Source organism: Lonchura striata, chromosome 1 (assembly GCF_046129695.1).
Source record: "Lonchura striata isolate bLonStr1 chromosome 1, bLonStr1.mat, whole genome shotgun sequence".
NCBI lineage: Eukaryota > Metazoa > Chordata > Aves > Passeriformes > Estrildidae > Lonchura > Lonchura striata.
Window position 1 is genome coordinate 139,052,216 of NC_134603.1, and position 22,906 is coordinate 139,075,121.

The following is a 22,906-nucleotide window of genomic DNA, read 5'->3' on the forward strand; positions in this document are numbered from 1 at the left end:
ATAAAATATTTCATTTTTGTATTTACTTCATTTTAGACGATGTCAGAAAGTTACTGAGGGAGCTGGATGTCACAAATTCGCTTATATCACAGCTGGCTCCAGAAGGTACCTTATAGTATTCATTCCTTGTGCAAAAGTACAGTCAGAAATAATTTATGATTGCCATTTTAACAGAAAATTTAATAAAATCTACCCTGTAATACATGTTAAATAGGTAAATGCTTTTATAGGAGTGGCTCTGTAGCTCACTGAATAGTGTTTTGTGTTGTACAGATGGAACAAGATGTTTGTGGACACACTGGGTATGGTGAACAGCTGTTATTTATTGACTTCAAATAATGCTTTAAACTACTGAATTAGTGAAAATATACTGTGCTGAATAAAACTTCATAAAAATGTTTATTTTTTTTCTCCACAGAAGATGTAGTTATCCATGAGTTTGCTACTCTTTGTCTAGCATATATGGCCGTTGAATATACTACTAAAGTAAAAATATTTGAGCAAGGTGGGTTAGAACCACTTATCAGACTGCTTGGTAGCTCTGATCCTGATGTTCAGAAGAATTCACTTGAGTGTATCTACTTTCTGGTGCAGGTAAAGTTTGCTCTTGTTTGTTGTCTTAAACTTCAGAGGCAGATAAGCATTCCCTGTGGGCAATTTTAAAATACTGCTGTGTGTAATTTTGAAATATTTGCTTCCTTTACTTCACAGTGTTCATGACTGTTTTTGAAACATTGAATCCTTGCACCTGAGTCCATAAATGTTTAATTAGTTATGAATATAGCTGCTTTTTAATTCTGTTGAACTTAATGCAGTTGTCTTTGGTATACTGCAGTAAAAGTAAAATCAGTATAAAGTTCAGATTTTTTAAACTAAATTAGAATTTGCCTTCTGTCTTAGTTGAAAAATGTTAATCTTGGTAATGAGAGTTGTAATCTGTCTATCCAAAAGGTTGGAATTATCCTGTAAATTAAAGAACTACCAATTGCATTGTTTCTTGTTTTGACCGGCAAATAGCACAATTTGGAACATCTTTCTAGTGATAGGTGAATGCTGTCAACAGCTACTTTCCATACTAGGAGGAATAGATTTGTTATTGGCCACTTCTACTAATGTCATCCATATGCTGCTTAGCAAAAGAATGGTGCATTTGTATGGCAGTTCTTTCCCATGGCTTAAGCGAATCAATTCAGTAATGAATTCAGTTTATAACTCTATCTCTTTTGGGGCATCAGAGCATGTCTATTCAGAATCACATTTTACTCTTTCTCCTTTTTTACTATCTCGCTGTCTTTGTTGCAGTGTATATCTGGATAACTGCACCTGGTGCTTGCTTATATTGATAAGGATAATTGCATGCTGCACATGTGCAATAAGCTATTTAAAAGCAAATTGTAATTTATTTATTTATTTTCTCTTTTAATATAATCAACTACTGTCTTTTTATTAAGCTGCACATTGAAAGCTGAAAGTTGAAATTTTATATTGTCATTCTATAATTACTAAAACAAAAGAAGATATAACCAGGCAACCGTAGCAGAGTTCAAAAAACTGTTTTCCTCCCACTGAGGTAAAAAATGGAGAAACTAAATTTTAAAACTTTTTAAAAGAAACATTTGTCTTGAGGCAAACATGGTAAAATCAAGACTGAATAGGCTTTCTTATACAGGACTAGATTTTGTGGTGTGTATTTCAATCATACAAACCCCTAGAATTTCAGGTTCTTAGGGCTTGATATATGCAGTTTGATTCTTAGCTTAAAAGAAAGAAGTCTGCAGAACTGGAAGCTCTGCAGTATTGACTCATTTTTTAATGTCTGAAATCAGATTTTGGTGTTCTTTTTGCAAAGTGAGAAATTGATGTATTGTTACATTCTCTATTACTAACATTCTTTGTTGGAATATTTTACTGCAGGATTTTCAAAACTGTGCTGCCGTTCGTGAACTGAATGTAATTCCACCCTTGCTGGGACTACTGGAATCTGAATATCCGGTCATTCAGTCATTGGCCCTACAAACCTTAGAAGTAATTAGCAAAGACAGAGAAACCAGGATATTACTGGGAGAAAATAAGGGATTAGATTGCCTTCTGAATATACTGGAAAACAATGTACGGTTTACTTGCCTGAAAAGTTTTTTTGTTCTTGGTGCTGATGTTTGTATGACTAATGAGAAATAATACTTATTTTATGGAAGAGAGATATAAGAACAAAGAGTTACTTACTTGAAGGGATCTTTGGTAGAAATAGGATAAGCTAGGATATCTATAGCTTACTAAGAAAAGAAGCAAAGACATTTCCCAAAGTGTTTATTATTCAATTTTTGAATTGAGTTTACTTTATATAATGACTTTAGACACAATTTCCTATCATTGTTTATGTTATTATGAGACTCAGTGATTCTGGAGTTCAGGTGTCACAATGGGAAATATAATGCATAGAGATGTTAGAGAAGTTTTTTAAGTATTAAGATGACAGGCTTATTCTGAGAACCTGTCTAGCCTGCTTTGATGTAAATTAAAAACTTCTGGGGTTTTTACCATTTTTAATAAATTGTGTTGAATCCTAAGTCATCATCAAATAAATTATATGAAAATATGAATTTGTAAATATGTACTTTGCAGTATGAATAGAATGTCCAAAGGAAAGTTGCAACAATTATCCTACAAACATAAAAGCCTAAGACAATTTAGTCCTGATGTCAAGGTTGGTTTTTTGTGTGTGTGTTTTTTGTTTGTTTGTTTGTTTTGTTATTTATTTATTTATTTATTTATTTATTAGGAACTCAGCGATCTACATATTGAAGCTCTTGCTGTGTTGGGAAATTGCCTTGAAGATGTGCATACTCTGCAACAGATTCAGCTGACAGGAGGCCTTAAAAAACTACTTTCATTTTTAGAAGTCTCTACTGTTCCTGATATTCAGAAGAATGCAGCAAAAGCAATTACCAAGGCAGCTTATGACCGTATGTGACTTTTAAATATTCCATGAATATGAAATTGTTTATGAAGTAAATTTTTGTCCAGAATGAGGCCATCTTCTCTGGTTGAGGGTAGTACTTGTATTGAGGAAAGCAATGACAAGAATTAATTACAGTGATGAGTCTTGCCACTGAGCAGCAATTGGATGCTAGGAAATTATATATATTTGAAAATGTTACGGTTTTGCCTCATTTTATTTTCAATTTATCTTTATTATTTTATTTTAATATATTTTTGTAAAATGCTGTCCTAAAAGGGAAATGGAGCTCTGAAAATATGATCCTTGTCTTTTGTTTAGTGATGCCAGCTGACTGCCATCTTAAGCCACCTTTGCTGGCGCTGTTTCTGCCTCTATCTGTTAAGACTTCATTGCAAGCTGACTTCCTTTTTGCATTCAACTGCTCTTCTAAATGTCAGGCAATTTCAAATACAAATTCCTTTAACAGAGGCATGAAAGGAAACCTTTCAAATGGCTTGCAGATTAATATTCCCAGGGGAGTTAAATAGTTTCATTGTAATCTTTTTATAATTATTCATCCTATAGTTCTTTTTATATACTTTTCTTTAATTCACTGAGGAATTCTGAATTAGGCAGGACATGCTCATCATTTATGCCCATAAGGATGCTCTTTTAATCAAACTACATTTGAAATTCCTTCCATACATTGGCTACTGAGTTGCAACATGTGCCAAGTAGTGTTGTATAATAAAATGCAATGTAGCTAATAACATACTTCTGACTATAGATTTTACTTCTGTGAAGGGATTTTTATGACAGTGGAATTTAAATATTTCATTCATAATTCTGGTACCTTGTGGTTGAATTATGGATTAATATGTATTTTAAAAAGAGGTAATTTAGTTTAATACATGGATAAAATAATCTCTCCTTTCTGCCATATTTCAGACCTCCTTTTATCTCCCCCCATGCTATTTTTCTGATTCTTTTCTCACCTTGCTTAGTTTGATATCGTGAATATTTTTAATCATTTGGATTGAAAATGATACACAGAAAGAGTGTCCAAGGTTTTTCTTTGCTTTTGTCATTATCTGTTGGAAGCTTGGCAAGTCACTGAAAATTGTTTTCATTAATGTTCAGGTATCAAAGACAGGAAGGGACCTTCTTATGTCACTATTTTCTTTGTGTATTTTCCTGTGTTGTTATTTTATTACGCTACTTAGGACTGTCAGTATCATTTTTATAGTCCTGTGACAGGCTTGTAAGTTGTATGCTAAGCAGATTTATATTTGCTCCCACTGCTTTCTACTGCATCTTCCTCCTTTATCATATTTATTTTCAAATAAGCATAGCCTTCTTTCCCTCTTTCACACTTTTTTTTCAGTTTTTGTGGCCTAATATTTTAGCAGCTGTTAGTAGAGGCATGTCTGAGCACATTCTTAAAGCATGGCTGCAAGAACCACACATAATATATTACAGTACCGCCTATGATCTTATATCATGGGATGTTACCGTCAGTGAAGATGCATCTTCTTGTCATGCTTCTTTACAAATGGAGTCAATGAGGTTTCATTATAAAGGTTTGCTCTCTTCTTCAGCCTATGACAGTTAGTATGGATGGAGCAAGCTGGGAAAATACATCAAAAGGAGATTTAAAATATTTGCTTTCAAGCTGTAGAATTTTGGTGGCACCCAGTTGACAACAGGAAACTTTTTGTCCTGGTGCAGTGGAAAACACAGTCCAGTAAACTTGCTGCTCAATGTAGTCCCCAAAAGCACTGAAAATTTTTCAGCTACCTAAAGATACTGGTCTAAAGTCAGCCTTGCAGTGAAAAGAAAAGGCCAGTATAAGAAACAGCCCAAGTGCAAAAAGAAACTGAAATATTTTCAGGTTTTGTTTTTTGATTGGATTCTGGTTGTAAGCATACTATAAACAGCCTATCCAAAATGCAACACTAAAGTGTACTGTACTAGTACTTGCCTTGATGTGAATCCAGTATAATCCAACACAGCTCGTAGTTCTGTAGTGACTTTTTTATTAAATTTGCAATAGCTATATCCACATTCTTCAGGTTTGATAATAATGGTTGCAATTTACCAACATTTCCTGTATACTTGGGTAAAAAAAATACTGCTTTTCATTGGAATGAAAAACGTACTTCTGCCATGACAGAACATGTATCTAGCTGTTTTTTAATCCTGGCAGCTGAGTATACAGCAGTATCTGGTTTTGAAATTATTGTTGTTGACAGATGGAATTTGGCTTTGGATTGTTTTTTTTTCCTGATAGATCTGATCATAGCAAGCAGTTTTATGCCCCTTTCAACCCTTTGGAAAGGGACTCTTTTAACTTGGTGCTGTTGTTATAAGATATATTTATCCCTTAAGAGTTATTCTCAGTATCAGAATAAATTACATTGTATAAATTACACAATATTCAACTTTAAATAGCATCTTTAGGATCCTGCTCTGTTTAAGTACATTAAAATGCATCATATTTCTATACATAATCATTATGCCTTTGTCCTGAATTTTTCATTCTGTAACATAATTTTGAATTTCTTATATTAATTTACTGATTATTTTGTTTTGTACGCTCAGAATTACAGTGGTGAATTGTACTGCGATTCCTGCCTTGCCCACCAAATAATGCAATCATTTCAAAACACTAAATTGTAATGTAAAGCTATAAATTATTGAATGTCTGTGGGTGGATTATCTGGACTGTTGATTAAGGAGAGCCTGATTTTCTCCTGACAATGCCAGACACACCAGCAACAACAAAATACTGTGGAGTGTATATGGAGAAAGTGATGATCACACTTACACTGCCAAACTTCTGGTTTGAAGCTCTCCACATTCTTTCTGTGTATCTCAATGCATCTCATGCTCAAAGGGGAGCACACTAAACATGCTCTGTAGCCTGATTAACAAATGCATTTCATAATACAGATCTTTGTTTATCAGTGTTATCACAGCCCAAGATCAGTGGGAGGTCATGATACTATTTCACATTAACTTTTTTCATTTGAAATTGGTATAAATAATTCCATAAGGTGTTGACAGTGACCTGAAAAGTAATCAGTAGAACTCAGATCATGATTTTGGGGTAAGAGGAGAAAATAGGAAAATATATTGAAAAATAAAGATTGTCTCACCATGGAGTCAATGCATTAAAATCTGGACAGAACGGTTGATACTCCAGACTCTTTTAGTTGTGTGTGCTTGATTTTCCTTGTATTCAAAGTAATTTGGGTTCAAAAATTGGTGTTGACACTGACATACAAAGTACTTCAGTATAAACCATGCTTTTCAGTTGTGCATTCTTCCTAGTTTGTAGTAAAGGACATAAAGCAAACAACTCATACACAAAGAGAGAGGATCAGCAGAAAATGTTCATCCCTTAAATAGACTTGGCACATGGATATTGAAATATTAATGATTTTCATTGATCTAGCTACATAAATATACATATATATATATATATATATATATATATATATATATATACACATACTCTTTATCATAAGTTCAATTTCAAGATATTTTCTACATTATTATAAAATTACTTTTCTGTTTAAAGTACTTTAAATTACTATTTTCACTCATTCAAATTATTTATTCATATTATTTAGTATAGGAATAAATTATTTTTAAAATCAATGCTTACCCATCATCATAGCTGCTTTTAAAAGCAAGAATTATTTTTAAGAAAATCTGTAAACAAATAAGTAACTTGCTGTACAATAAACAAATTACTGAGTCATGAAGAACCTCTAGAGATCATTATTAGGGATTATGGTCTACCTTGGCAAGTAACAGGCCAGCGACGTACTTGTCAAAACAGTCTCTCATCCCAATTGAGGCCTTCTCTTGAGAGCTGGCTGATACACATCAAAGTTGTGGCTGAAGTTCTGCTGACACTTAAATTCCTCTCTGTTTTATTTGTTGCATCTTTGTTTTGAGATTTCATTTATGTATCTGAGGATTCTAAAAAAGTTTAAAACTGAGCTGAAGAGGAGAAATTGACTGCACCTGTCTCATCTCCATGCTTTGAGTCATTTATGCTCTAATTACATTTTCAATCAAACTTGCTTTTCATTGAATTTTCAGACTTGTATTTGTTTCCTTTTATTCACTACAGAATCAGGTTTATCTAAAAGAATACTTTTAGGTTCTAAATAAGTAAGTATTCTAATTGTAATTATTCTAATTGTATTCTAATTGTAGGCATTCTAAAAGAATACTTAAAATATTTTTTTTCCCCCTTTACATTTTTTTGGGGGGACAAAATCCAAACAAGGGAGTGATCCCTCAGGATGATAGCACACGGTTGTAAAATTTCTAAATATTTTGAAGTCCCACTGACTTTTCAGTTCCTGAAATTCTTTAATACATTCCAAATTCTGCTATGTAGATATAACTTCCAGCATGCAATTAGTCTGGTTTAAATTATGCATATGGTTAAATGTTTATTGACTCTCACTATAGAGCTTCCGTGCTCTCCAGCGCCTTTCTGCATGAGAAAGTGTCTTTCAGGGATCTTTCTAAGAAACACCTGCATTTCTGAACTCATCAGTTTATCAGCTTATTGGTATCTACATACAGATGTCTGTAGATACTTGGTGGGTGCTGTGTGTTGTTACTTGTGCAGCTGCTGCTGGTCAGTACAGTGTAGGTCAGCAGTGAACACTGTGCTTAATCACAAAATTCAAATTCTCTGAAAAGTAGGTGGAATTTTTTTTTTCTAATGCTCCTTGCCTTTTTTTGGCTATTTGTAATGCATTGAGTGGTATTTCACAAAGTTCAATTGTACATTTACTGGTATGTTCTTCAGTTTTATGCATTTGGACTTTGTTAGCATAACCTGAAGTTCAGCACAATCCTGAGTAAGTATGATCTGTTGCATTGGAAAAACTGTTTTCATCATGCCTGTATGCATTCTGTGGTTTTAAATTCTTGCAGAGAACAAACTTTGCATTCTGTTGGGTTATGTATGTTTATACTGTGTTTAATAGTAATTATTTGGGCTTGGTTCAGAGTTCAGTGAAGCCTAATCCAGGAGCTGGATTTTGGATGATCCTTGAGGGTCTCTTCCAAGTCAGGATATTTTATGATGGGATTGGCTCAGGTCCTTTGTGCATATTTCTTAGTGGCTGGTGCCTCTGTTACCAAAATATTTCCAACAACTAAATGAAATCAAATTATTATCCTTTCACTGATTTGGAAAACAAATGCAGATTAATGCTATTGTTATTTCTCATTTAAAGCTGAAATACGAAAAATCTTACATTGGAAAGAAGTTGAGAAATTTCTCCTAAGCCTTTTGGAAATTAACAATGATGAAGTTAAAGTTGCTGCTTCCCAAGCCATTTCTGCCATGTGTGAGAATACAGACAGTAAATGTGTCCTTGGACTCCAGGGTAAGTAAAGTGGGAAAGGATGAAATGTGAATTTGTGGTTTTTTTCTGTTTATAAGGAGAATATTACAATTTTGCAGTCTGCCATGGTTTATTTAAATGTTCATATATGTAATTATTTCTTTCAAAGGGATTCCTCAGCTAGTACAGTTGCTAAGCAGTGATAATGAAGAGGTAAAAGAAGCTGTAGTGACAGCATTAACTAATTTGACAACAGCCAGTCCTAGAAATGCAAGGTGAGTCTGCAATAATTAAATTATTATTTTAAACACTAAACTGAAGTGATAATATTTTGATTTTTAAAGAATGCCTCATCTTGTTCTTTCCGTACAAGTCAAGTCTGTTTGAATTTGACTATAAGGCACTTTTTGGTGCTTATGATTCACCTGGAATAGCTAGGTTCCCATCAGTGTTACAAGAGTTGTGCTGTCTGCTAACATTAGCATCATCAAGGAAAGGTATGAAGCAGATGTAATGGAAGCAGAGCTGTAAATCATGTTTTGAAGAGAACATATGAGCAAAATATGCCTTATAATCTAAAGCATTTGATGTAGAGCTCTTTTTTTGAATCTAAAATAATTGGTACATTTTAAAACTTGATGGTTCATACAACGTTTTTGGTTGATCTAAATCCATTCTTTGAGAGAGATTGATCTCCTGAAGGTTGGAATTGTCTTGCTCTTCCTTTTTTAAAATTATTTCCCAAGTAATAAAGAAGGCTTATAGTGCATTCTCTGAAAGAAAAGAAGTGTACCTTCAGAATCTGAAATTACTAACAAAGGTAACAATGGTTACTTCACTGTATGTTCTAAAACAATTATATCAACTAAGTTCTACTGTCAGCTGCAGCATTCTTTTATCCCAACTCTTTCAGAAGTCCTCTTCAGGGAAAAGTTACAGAGCAGTGTGATGTATATGAGCAATCACATATAACTTACAAACGAAAAAAAATCCTTCTGAGTTTTCTGGAATATACTTAAAGAAGTTGTAATAGAGTCACAGGCATTCTTTGAAGTGAAAAAGGAAAATAACTCACAAAACAAATTGTTTCAATTTATTGATTCAGCTCTAATAGTCACTCGTATTTACTTAATGTTACCAGATGGAGCAATAATTTGACACAAGAGAATAATACTCTGTTCTCAGATTCACATAGTACATTTCTTTTTGTCTGATATTCTGCTCTCCTTATGTGCTGGACTCTTCAGTTGGTGTCAGTGGGAGTCACACACACATAAAACAAGCACAGTGCTGGAGTCCAGAGGTCAAACTTTCAGCTCCACTACGGTTGGTTTTCGTAGTGCAGCCCTTTGAGGTTTCACATTGTGAAAAGGGGATCTCTGGAGAGTTTTGAGTTGGTATAGCAGCTTATGCCAACTCATTCCATTTCTTTTGCTAAGGAGATAGTCAGGACATTGTTTAGCTCAACTGCTGGAACAATTCTCTGAGACCTCAGGCAGGGAAATAGCTGTCTCTGTTCCTCTGCAATTATAATGAAGTCCGTATTTGTTTCTTGCTGGGCAGAGTCAGGAAATTGTAAAGGTGGCTTACATATACTTCTCTCTCCTTGCAATCCAGCTTCAAGTACAATATGGAAGCACCAGATAATCTAATCAGAGGTCTTCTGTGAAAATCAGGAAGCAATAATTTACATTAAATATGTATATTGGATGAATTCCATGTGACTATATAATTACTTCAAAGCTTCATTTCTAAATCAAAACCATTAATAAGTCACAGAAGGGTTTGAGTGTGACTAGGATCTATAAATGAATATATAGTGTTGAACCCTTAGCTGATACAAATTGGTATAGTTCCAGCTCACTGACTGACTATCAGACATATATTTATTTTACATTCACATAATAGGAAAAAAAATAGTTTGGAGAAAATTCATTCCATATTGAGTTACCATAATCATATTTCATATTAGAATGTTTCATTTATATGTCCTGTAGACCACTGAAAATAAGTGTATAAATAATGAAGATGCTGATGCACTTTTATAATAATGTGACTTCGCTGTGTGATTATGTTAACAATATTCTGATCTCTAATGAAAATGATGAGACTAGTTTTCTTTTATCAGTTATGTATTAGATTTTTGTTATAAACCCTCCAAGAATATAAAATCAGAAAGGTAGTAGCAGTAGGTGAACCTTATATGGCAAGAACAAAATGGGTCCAGTGATGGGGAAGACTGTTTGCTGTAAGTGCTTTCACTTTTTACTGGCCAGTCAAATATTCAACCTTGTTGAACTCATATGCATGTGTTCTGCTGTATTTCATGTCATAAGCATTTTTCTGTTATTTTGATTGAAGGATGTGTACCTTGTTCTTTTATTTGGTACAGTATATATTTGAGGATATAAAATGAATACAAGACATTGCTATTTTTGCTGGAGATTTGTTGTTCTTGTTAGGAATATCAAAAAGTACTGCCAGCTTTTCATATAGAACAGAAGAAAACCCAAAGCAATTGTGTAATTAAAACTCTCACTATAGGTAGCTCATAAAGTGTTTCATTGATTAATAGCACAAGAACAGCATAGGCAATGGGCAATACTACCTTCCACTAATGTATATTAACCTTGACCTTTAGGTGCTTCCCCACAGCAATGAAAGGCTAGTTCTATACCCCTACCCAATCAATCCTTTGTTCCTCAACTGAGACAGCTAATAACAGTGTCAAATATGGTGGAGGTTTGGTAATTGGAACACCTGTTCACGAGGAACGGGACAGAGACCAGCTTGTCATTTGACACAAGTCCTCAAGCAACCACGATTTGGCAAAACAAACAAATTAATTAATTACTCTGTTTCCCGTAGTATTTTAACAAAAAATCTGGAGTAGAAGAGGACATGAATCCCATACAAGTGGCTTGAGTTTTCAGGTTTACTGAAGAACATGGATTTTCAATAGGATCTCTACCAGAACACATCGCAGTTAATATAAATAACTACGAAAATATTTCAGCATTTAAGTTTTTGCTGCAGAGCTGATGTTGTGTCCCAATAGCACAATAGCACATAGGAAAAAATATGTTGGTCAAATGCCTCCTTAGCTTACAGAATTACATTCTCAGAATATGCTTTTATAAGAATTTTACCGGAAGGACAGGGTTTTAATGCTGATCAATATTGATGATAAATCCTTGTTAATAATTAGGCTCAGTAAAAATAAAATTGCAAAGTACATTGCAGCTTAATATCTCATGCTTATTCTGACATGTTACATTACTATGTGTGCATAGCTCTGAAGTCATCCCTGATTTTACATGTCAGAATTTGTTTCTGTGGTCTGCTTCTGGATAAAAAGAGAATTATGTTCAGCTGGTTATTTACATCCATCTTATCTATCACATTTTTTTAATCCAGATCAAAAACTTTGCTTTATTGAAAACAGTTCTTTGGGCAGCAGAATGCCATTTAAAGAATCCCTGAAGCCCTCTGGTTTGGCTGTGTGCAGGCACCGGGCAGTGTGGGTGCAGTCACTCCAGTAACGGATGTGATGCACAAATGGAACAATTGCACACGAACAAAGAAACAGCAGCGTCATCTGTTGGGCAGGAAAATAAGTGATTCTGTGCCACACATCTAATCCTGGAACAAATGGCTTACCTTAGGCTCTGCCTGTTTTTTTCTCATTTAAAGTATAATCAATTATTTTCGCTTTTCATGTATTTAGGATTAGATAATAATGTTAAATATAAATACGATATGAGAAGTAGCACATAGAAATAAGCTCTCACATATACCAGTTAGTCAGACATGAATTTGACTAGCTCTTTCCTTCAGTATTGTCGTAGCACAAATGCCATTTCTAATAGCTGCCTTCATAAATCTGGCAATGTCTGAATTCTGGGCACCTAATGGATTTGCCAATGAAGGAAAACACATGCTCTGAAATTCAAAACTTCGTGCTGGACATGAAAACTAATTTTTAGCCTCAATAATATTTGTCTTAAATTGTTTATTTTAACATCAAAATTTATAGCATTCAGTTAGAATTTGGTCTGGGGGAAGAAGGAAAAGGATGGTTTTTCTTCATCTGTACCAAGGGCTGCAGAAAGTTGTGGTTTATGACAGGATATTTCTCCTGGGAGTGTCATGTGACAAAATCCTGCTTTATTTCTGGATTGAAGATAATAAAGTATCACCCCAAAATTTACAAAGTCAGCAAGCTTGATGTTATTTAATTTTCTAATTCTTAAATTCAGAGGAATCTGAGAACCTATTTGAATTTGCAAAGGTTATATCCATATAGGCAGTTCCAGGCATTAGTGCAGTATCTGAATGTATGCTTTCTCAAATGTATCAAGATTGTCAAGATTTGAGAGCAGTTTGGGACCGGAGGAGAGTTTAGGAACTCATTGGTTATGGCTACTCCTCAGTGAGGGGAAAATGAGTTGTTCCCTTGGCTTTAGTGGGTGTTGTATCTGTTATTCCAAACTGAAATTCATACACTAATCTAATGACTCAAAATACATCCTCCATCTGTTTCACCTGTAGTGAGAGTGTCTCACCTTTTTCAACTGAGATTTTCAGTACACAATAGATTTTTTATTTTTTATGAGTATGGCTGTCAAGGAAAAAATTGAAGAACATCCAGTTTTTTTACATTCCAAATATTAGGAATGCATTATTAGGAATGTTGTTATTAGGAAGTTGGGATTACTACCATTAGGTACTAATGTCACTAGGCAGTAATCTTCTCTATTAGAAAATGGGAAACTTAGTAATAGCTTTTCTCTTTTAAGACTGTAGATAGAACCTAATTCACATAAATATTAAAGTGTCAATATTATGTAAGATAATACATTTGTATGAATATATGTATTAATTTATGAGAACAGGAACACAAATCTAGTGGCATAAAAAGGTGATGATACACTGTAGGTTTTGTCTTTTTTTGTGGTTTTAGTTCTTTATGACATAAGTTCGTTTTTCTGAAGGAGGAAATCAACAATAGAATGTTGACTGTATTGTGTAGCTGTAATATGTTTTAATACTGACCCCTAGTGACAGAATTCTATTTTTGAGCTAATGTGCTGCAAGGTAAGGGATGTTTTTGCGTTTTTTGGGTTGTGCAGTTATTTTTTTGCATTAGCATCCACGTCTACACCATGTAAAATACAGTTATCTCAGGCCAAGAACAGGTTCCTCTTTTTCCTTTCTCTTACTCTATATCCATATTGTGGGAGGAACTGTATTTAAAAAAAAAAAAAAAAAAAAAAAAGACAACAAAGTCATTGCCCACTATCTAAGAGCTCACAAGCTTTTCCCTGCAAGTTACATTTTGACTTCCATTGAAAACTGCAAAATATTTAATGACAAATTTCTCCCTTGGCAGAAAAGCTGAGTTAAGACTTAAGATCACATCAGATGACAGATACACAACCCATGGACATGGGTCTGTGCCCTGCTGGCAGTCAAAAATCTTTCATACAGCCAGCTGGTGTATTTTTCTCTTAGATTGGGAAGGTGTGGCTGCATGGGAAAGTCCTTCTATAGGCTCAGACACTCTGTTTTCTTCCCAGTAGACTTCTTTCACAAAAAAAAAATGTTATGCATTCTCCTAAGGTTTGTGGATTTTTTTGTTTTGTTTTGTTTTGGGTTTGATGTTTTTTTGGTTTGGGTTTTTTTTTGTTTGGGTTTTTTTTCTTTTGGTTTTTGTTTTTAACTTTGGGGTTATATTCAAGACAAAGAACAATATAGAATATTTTTCTCTATCTAACACAGATCTTATGTCACCACATCCTAAAGTGCATGGAAACCTAAGTAGGTCCAAAGTAGTTTCAGACAGAACACAGAACACTTCTGATCTGGGATGATGATAACTACATGGAAATTTTCTTCCTTGTAGATACTGCAGAATCTTTTGGCCTGTTTGTACAACCCTACTTTCAAAGCCTTGCACTATGATCACTGTTTATCTTAGCTGTGGGCAGCTGGAATTTCACTTAGAGCATGTTTGTTGTCACCTGTAACTTCCCATGATGGATTTCTATGGGATCAGGTGAAAACTTTTCCTTCCTGGATGGAAACTCCTAAGCCTGGGAGAGAAAACTTTCTTTTGTGTAGTGGCATAAATACCATGATTACACTTGAGTGTGTGTCCTTGCAATGTCAGTGATATGCCTTTTATGAATTAAAAGTGGCAAGGGTTATTCTACATATAAATAAGTATTTCAGACAAATGTATTGGTGCTTTTGTATGCACACTTTCTTTGTAGTAGATTCCTAAATTAAATTATTTAAGTGTATATTTTAACTTCCTTTAAGTAAGTGAAGTTGTTTATTTGTTTGTTTAAAGTGTGAAATTGTTTATTTGAACTAAGGAAATTTTTCTGTGAGAAAATTTCAGGGCTATGACTAACCATGCAGGCTTAATTCTGCCCTGCTGTGAATTTAAGCTGTGCACTGACTATGGCATGTTGTCCACTTGGACTGTCATCCAGTAAAAATAGGGTTTCACAAGTATCTTTGACATTTTGACATACAACCTTAGTAATTTTATCATAATACAATCATATATGTGTAGTTTCTTAGAGATGTAATTTAAAGAAACAAAGCTAAAAGCATAAATTTCTTCACCCCAAATCATTGTAAGAGCTTGAGCTTGTAGCAAGGCAAAACAGACAGCTGCCATTTGAGATATATTCACAGTTGTCCAGAAAAGAGTTATCCAGAAGTGAAAGCTGAAGTTCACAATCCAAAGTACTGTGTATAGAGACTGACTTGGCACAGCTCTTTTATCCTTCCTCAGCTGGTGCTCCCAAAAAAGAACTACAGGATCTTTCAGGAGCAAAAAGGGTTTCTATTGTTGAATTTTAAGCTTTCCACATAATAGTGGAAATATCAGAAATTCTTTAGCAAGGTTGCAAATATTATTATAACTGAAAGTCTCAGGCATCAGGAACAGATAGTTCACTACCAATGCTCCTGTAATATTTTAAATTATGTATACTACAGTTTTAGAACTGAGATCTATGTAACTTCATCAGATGAGTTCAATGATAGACATTAGAAGATCTCTGTGAATTGCTAAATGAGAGTCAGGTCTCTGCTAACCCAGACAGTTTAAGCCTTTATTGCATCCAGACTGTGAGGTTTATTAAGTTTTGGGTGTATTACAGTTTTAATAGGATTCTTGTAATTAGAAATTAGGAATAGAGGCTTCAGTTCCTCAAATGAAAAATATATGGTTTGTTGATATCATCAATATTTTTATTGGAGCACAAAGGGCCCCCAGATTGTAGATCGGAGTCTCTTGTGCTAGATTCCCTTACTCAGAATAAACATACTGACATTAATCTCCCTTGTCTAGTGAAGAAAACAGAACTAATATTAGTCTATAAATAAAATACGAGTGACTATTTACAACAGTCAATTGCTTTTGAAAATAATTAAATCACAAAGTGAAATTTTTGATAAGAAGACAGTTATTGGATGTGATTATTCTGATGGCATAACAAGGCTAATGAAGAATATGAATACATTTAAGGAATAAAAAATTAAGCTATTTCTTGATGCTTTTTCAAACTTCTGCTTATGATATTCTTTCTCAGACAGAAATTGTATAAGAGAGCTGGATCAAAAATACCTTGTGTGAAAAAAAAGTCATACGATTTAACACAGATAGAGTTGATTTAAAAAAATGTGTGTAATTAGATGCATAATTCTTATGCATAATTTACATGCAATTATGTATGAAAATGAGCTATGCACAGGCATAAATGGCTAGCTAAGCACCTCACACACAATCACAGTAATTTTGCACAGAAATTAAACATGCAGTTGCAAACACATTTGAAAAAAATAAGTCCAGTGAGGAGAAAAAATTTGAATTTTTTCTGAGCAGAAATTCTGTTAAGTCCTCAGTCAGGAAGGGGGGAGTAAACAGCATAGAAGTGAATAAAAATATAATTCATTATAAACCAGTTTATGTTCAGTCATGGTATAAGAAACAAAACCAAATATAATTTACCATTTTTATGAAGTGTCAATCTCACTAGTGTAAATTTAGTACAATCCTGAGTAAACAGTGGTGTCAAGCTGTACAGCTCTTCTCCTCTCTCCCCCTCCCCCAGAGGTTGTTTAGGTTGGGGGTTTGAGGGGCAATCTCAGTGTTTTCTGGCAGCTCTTTGAACACTTTTGGTTGTTTTCTCCCTAAGGCTAGATTTTCTCTTCAGGAAGAAAAGCTAGCTGGACCGTTCCTGATGCTCTAAGTAAATAATCTGTTATTTTTCTTGTCATGGCTAGAAGGTCTGGTCACAGAGCAGAGCTTTTATGGTCCTGTGATGCCAGCAAAAAGAGGTGGTTCTTGCTGCAGAGTGCTTATAGTACTAAAAGTAAAGTGAAGTATAAAAAAAACCCACAGTATTTTAATAAAATTTTTACTGCTGATTGTTTTCACCACACACTCCCAATATCTGAGCTTTCCTCCTGTACCCCAGACAACTAAAGCAACAAAATACTCACTTCAGTGACATTCATACACATCTCCAAAATGTCTGGTAAAAAAAAAGTTTGTATTGTGAAGTTTTTGGTAATGATTTTTTTGTCAACTTTTAAATTATTTTTGCAGTAAAAGCAGTAAAGAAAATGTCTGGTTTTCCTTAGTCTCTCAGCATTTATTCTTTGAGTCTTGTATTATCTCTTAGAGAATATTCTAAAAATAAATATACATTACAATGTATATTTAAAATTAATTAAATATTTGTTATATAAATCTTTATTATATTTATTATATAAAATAAATTAAATATTTATTATATAAAATTTTAATCCAAATGACAGCTGAAAAAATATTTTAGCTATTCTTGAATACAGTAATTTGAATCCAATTGTAATCAGAATTTTACTGTTTCACTAAAGAGCATGCTTAGGGTCCTTAGTGTACTTGAACTGTGTATACCTTGATAAAGGTAAATGCCTAACCCTGTTAGGTTAGGCGTTCTAAGGATCATAATATGTGCTTATAATTCATAACATTTCAAGTATTTTAACTTTAATTTAAACTCTGCAAATTCCTACACCCGTTTTTTCTTTTTTTTTCCTTCCTGTTTGTGGTTCAGAATAGGCAGCTTCCACTTTTGAGGAAAAAATGGTGATGTGGCAAATGTAACATCCTTTTTTTTCCTTCTCTTGTTGTCTTCTTTCCTTTTTTCTAACCCCTCTTCTCCTTAGGAAAGTATGTACTTTGAATATATACAAAACATGGAGGAAAAAACTTGTGAATTTTTTTAATTTACTCCTTTTCCACATCAAAAAGTGTCTACTTCTTTTCAGCTAAACCAAGGCTCACTTCTTCCTTGAAGATACAGTTCTGTAGTGGAAGCACTGATAAACTGCACTCTCAGTAGGATGTGTCCGAAGGAGAGTCTTCTGGAGGCAGGGAGAGTCTAGTGCTGACCTGCATTAAGCAAAGACAGAGCTGGTAAAAGCATTCTCTGACTTTTGTTGCCACATAATAAAAAAATTCCACACTGCATGTCTCTGCCCAAGATAAAAGGGAATAAGGACCTTCGTGCTTAGTGTTGTGGTATTTCAGCACCTTAAACTTGAACATGTTCATCTTCTCAGCTCCCTTCTGAGGCCAGGTTCTGTGCTATTCCTGTGTTCTCCAGAGGCCTGTGGAGTAGGAGTGAGTTGAACTATGGATTCCCCATTCCTCCTTCTGTGTGCATCTCTGTTACCAGGACACAGCACTGGCTTCAGATGTTCATGCCCTCTTAAAAACTTCTCAAAGGTGTTAGTTACCTTCAACTCTTGTTACCAGCCATTGTCACTTGGAACAAATTCTTTTTGCCTTGTGCTCAGATGTGCTACTTGATTCAACTATATGCATGAAACTGGGATTCAAAACGAGTCTGCGCAGAAGTAGAACACAGGGTAGAAATAAATATGTATGATCTTCTAAATCAGTGGTTCTCAACCTTTTTGAAGTTGAGTGGCACTTGAGAAAATTGGCTGTGCTCTGTACCTTGCTGAGGTCAGCTCTGAGCTCATGAGGAGCTGTCACCTTTCTCTTTTGTTAAGTGCTTGTGTACTTGCTGGTTTTATGGAAATTATTGTAAATCTGCATATGATGTGAGCAACGTCATTCAGTGCTGTGTATCATTCTGTAGACAGTCTGTTAGGGATTATATGTTTACTAGGAGCTCCTGTGGGAGAATATGTGTATTCTTGGGTGTAGTATAGGAATAGTAAGTCCTGTACTTACTGCAGAAATATTGGATATACTACACCTGTGAGATGCAGTGCTGCATTTTATGAGTAGTGAATCTGTCCCATAAATCCTGGAATTTCTGTGTATCCATTGTAAAGGAGAAACTGCTTGATTTTGCTTTTGGTTTTTTTTTTCCTTCCCGGGTAAAGTGTGTGTGCATGCACTGCATGATGCTGTAAATCTGATAGCTCCTGGACACACCTCACTGTGTGCAGCTGTGTGTGTATGGTGGGTCTCACCCAAGCTGTGCTAGCAGGTACCTCATGGCATTGTTACACATGCTGTTAATGTGATGTTTTCCAGCAGCCCTGTGATAAATGTGGTGTAGAACTCATTCTTACACGTGCCATCACCATGTCCAGAAATTCTTCACATACAGCAACCTGGATAGAGCTACGACAGTCTTGAAGCTGAAAATTTGGATAAAAGTTTCATGGGCAGGTTAAGACAGTATTAACCAAAGAAGTATAGTGGCCTTACCTAAGTAAAAAACCCAAAACAACAACAACAAAACAACCAAAAAAAACACCCAACAAATAAAACATTTTTAGCTCTTCTTGATCTGGTCAAGTAGGATAGGGGAAGGAGGATACACAAAGGGAAATCCAGCTACTTGGAAGACAGAGGGGTGCAGTGTGGGACGTCTGAAAACATGGGATTTACTTTTGAATAGAGAGCAAAGTGTTTGCATTAAAGCTATTGGTGCTCTAGGAGAGTTAATTAGGCAGCACCAAACTGAGCCTGTATCTTAATGCTGCACCTTCAGTCCCTAGATTGCTGCTTTCCCCCTGATTTTCTAAACAAGTAGCTGTTGTCTGCCTGCCAGATAATGTTAGATCCATGCTCCAGCACTGCTTGTGAGCTGCCACTGCCTTGCACCTGAGGCAGAGATGAGAGTAACAAATCCCATTAGGCTCTGCCCATCCATCCAGGTATGCTCAGGAGCATCTGTATCCCCCTCTCTGACCATGTGGAGATATTGCACCGAGTTCACAGTAAGACTTACATCATGTTGCCCATGTATTGGGATTATTTGAATAATTATTATTAATGGCACAGGTTGGCATGTATTCTACTTTCTGTCCTGTTTGCATAGAAGTCTGACTGTCAGCATTCCTCATGGGTTTTTTGTTTGTTATCCAATGCCAGCAGTCTTTGGTAGTATAGCAGTTTCTTTTATATGTGATACTTGTAAGCTTGGTTTATTTTCTAACTGTGAAAGTTATCCAAATATTAGTCAAATTTTGGTATAGTACTGTTACAGTAAAGGCTTTTCACATACAGATGTCTTTTATTACTGTGTTCACAGAAATTCAGCAGAATTGATTAGAAGTGTAAACTCTTTATTTGAAGATTTTTTTATGGTTTTCATGTAGACAACATGTATTAATAGATGGTATAAAAAGAACTTGCAGTGAAAATTCAACTTGTCATCTGTGCATTCTCATTTCTAACAATATTGCCAACTTTTGTTTAGCAAACATATTAGCCTTAAGTAAAATTATATATCCTCTAGTAGTACAGCTCCTTACACCTTCTTGCTGTCTCATGCTCAAATCTGCTATTTCATTAATAATGCTTCTTCAGCTGTTTTTTTTCCCCTTGACTGCTCTCTAACCTAAATCTATGAGATTCTCCTTAGGAAAAATCCCAACCATCTTCCTCAATATTATTTGAAATAACATTAACATATATTGAAATAACAATAAAATAATAGATTATTTTGCATGTCTGCCTTAGGACTTGTCCACAGGAGCATTTGTTCCAGCACTGCTGAGGGGCTGAACCCTTCAGCCATGGATGCAATATTATCTGGGAACAGAGGGACTATGTAAACTGGATCTGCTGTTGATAGACTAGATGATCTGGATACTCTGTTCACTATAATCCTTATTAGTAGTGCTAGAATGTTTATGGGGAGAGGTGATAAGAGGCTGCAGAGGCATTTGCCTGGAACTAAAGATACTGAAATTCTGCACCTTTGAAAAGATGCAGGGTTTAACTCTTCTCAATGTGAGTCACATAGAAATCATGCACACACACATTTATATTTACAGATGCCCACATATGTATATATGTAAACCTTGAATTGTAATACTAGTTTAGTTGGTAAAAACAGCATACTAAAAAGAAAAAATGGTCCTAAAATAACAAATATTTTTTCTCCTTTTTCATTTTGCTAGTGTTGTAGCTGAGTCTGAAGGAATTGTGCCAGTAATGAACACCTTGAATGCCCGGAGAGATGGAGCCATTTCCAATGCCATTGCAGTGCTAACAAATCTGTCCCTGCAAGAGCCATCCCGTGTCAGTATCCAGAGCCATGGCATCATGAGTGCCCTTGTGGGGCCACTGTGCTCAACCAACAGCCAAGTGCAGAGCAAAGCAGCGTTTGCTGTGGCTGCCTTTGGTTGTGATGCTGATGCACGAACTGAGGTAAAACTACTCTTTGAGGTTGTGTTGGTAATGATGTTTCTAGATCTGAGGTGGGACTTACATTAACCAGATTCTGAACTAATCAAAATCTGTTGTGTCTGACCTACAAGTCCTGAGATTTCTATATAGTTACTTATTTTTGTGATACCTGTTCTGCTAAATATAGCTCAGTTTTTTAGATTTTGGAAAGGGTTTTCTTTAACTTGAATTTTCACTGCTGTCTTTGCTTGCACCAAATTAATGTTTTGCAGCTTTTCAGTGACTTCAATGAGCTTTAACCAGGGCTATATCTTGATTTGTATATTTAGAAGCATTAAACATCAAGGTTTCTTTCAGCTGCAACTGTCGGCTGAACTTTGAAAGATGGGAAGTTCAGTCCTCTTTACTCTCCCTCAGTGTTCTCTTGCCCATTTTCAAGGCTTGAACAGCAATGTCTGACCTTGATTAATGAGATACTGGATGTGCATGGAGTAAATGTATTTCAGACAAAACTCAAAATATAATTAATCCTTTGATCAGTGACATCCAGCAAGTTGAACTCTTTGCTGTTTATGAATTGGTCATAGTATTTTATTCTCATAAATAAGAATGATACTATGTGCATTCATAAATCATAAGCTGAGGTTTTCTCATGGGTCAAAGCTATTAATTAGGACATGAATAAGGGGCATAGATAATTAATCTACCTCTTTCAGTGCCCTTAAAATGTCTTTCTCTTCAAAAATCCAAATGAGCAATATTTCCTCCAGCATGTATAGGAAAGATATTGTAGCACACAAGAGAATAGGATGTTAATAAGATTGTCATACCTACAATACAAATTCAAATGTATTGTGATGTAAATTAGTTGCTAGGAGGCACCAGAACACAGAAAACGCTGTGTAACTCTCTGTGGCAGTCTTGGGTTGCATAGTCTCTTTGGGTTCCACACTGCAGCCTAATAACTGAAAGGCAGAGCAGAGCCAGAAGGGATTTCTGCCTTGTACCACTCTTGAAGCTCCAGCCTATGCAGACTTCACAGAAACACAGAATTCCCATTAATGCCTTTTTTTCAGCCCAGTGTAGCTTTTCTACAAAGCTTGAATGTTTTGGGAGGTGAATTTCACAGACTATTCTTGCTGGGATAGATGAAATATGTAAGTGGAAATGTTTTCACTTTTTTAATAGTTAAGGAATGTAGGTGGGCTGGGACCACTCGTTGAATTGCTGCATTCTAAGAATGAAGAAGTCAGAAGAAATGCCTGTTGGGCTGTTGTGGTCTGTGGAAGTGATGAACTAACTGCTGTTGAACTGTGCAGGCTAGGGTGAGTAGAAATAGTATCAAAAGTCAAAAGAAAATTTTTGATGAGAGATCTCAATTTAAGTCAATCTTTGCATAGTTATAGCAAAATAACAAAGCTTTATGATAACCTGAAACTACTTTTGCACCACATTTGTTATGGATGAAATGGTATTGATTTTAAGGAACAGAATCTTCTGACAAAATATAAGTCTTTTAGGAGAACTGTCTAGAATTATAAAACATTTATTGTTTCTGTGACTGAATTAGGTTTTATACTGAAGATAACTTGTATCACTCAGTATTAGGGACTACAATGCCCCATACATTTGAAAGTGAAATAAAGGTTTCAGACTAAATTTAATATACAGTAAATTGTACTTAGTACACACAGATTTGATTTAAAAGCTCCAGTTAACTGCAGATGTGCTGAAGTGTCATGGAAAAGTGGCTGTGTTTTATTCTTTCTTAGGGACTCCCAGGTCCATATATGAATTACAAATGCTGGTTTAGGTTATAAGAATTATGACACGGGACTCCTCAGACAAGGCGACTCTTTAGTTACTGTTAAATTAAAATTTTTGTAATTGCCCTGCTCCCTC

At 35.0% G+C, this 22,906-nt stretch overlaps 1 protein-coding gene across 1 annotated transcript in view; it reads left to right on the forward strand.

Annotated features, from left to right (window-relative positions):
* The window catches only part of ARMC3 (armadillo repeat containing 3), a 56,486-nt gene that overhangs the window by 15,613 nt on the left and 17,967 nt on the right, over positions 1-22,906 (forward strand). Inside the window, exons 5-12 of the mRNA XM_021530390.3 lie at positions 37-105; positions 419-594; positions 1,915-2,109; positions 2,780-2,963; positions 8,209-8,361; positions 8,489-8,594; positions 20,776-21,025; positions 22,193-22,329. Coding sequence (XP_021386065.2) covers positions 37-105; positions 419-594; positions 1,915-2,109; positions 2,780-2,963; positions 8,209-8,361; positions 8,489-8,594; positions 20,776-21,025; positions 22,193-22,329 — 1,270 coding nt within the window. The remainder of the gene's footprint in view (positions 1-36; positions 106-418; positions 595-1,914; positions 2,110-2,779; positions 2,964-8,208; positions 8,362-8,488; positions 8,595-20,775; positions 21,026-22,192; positions 22,330-22,906) is intronic.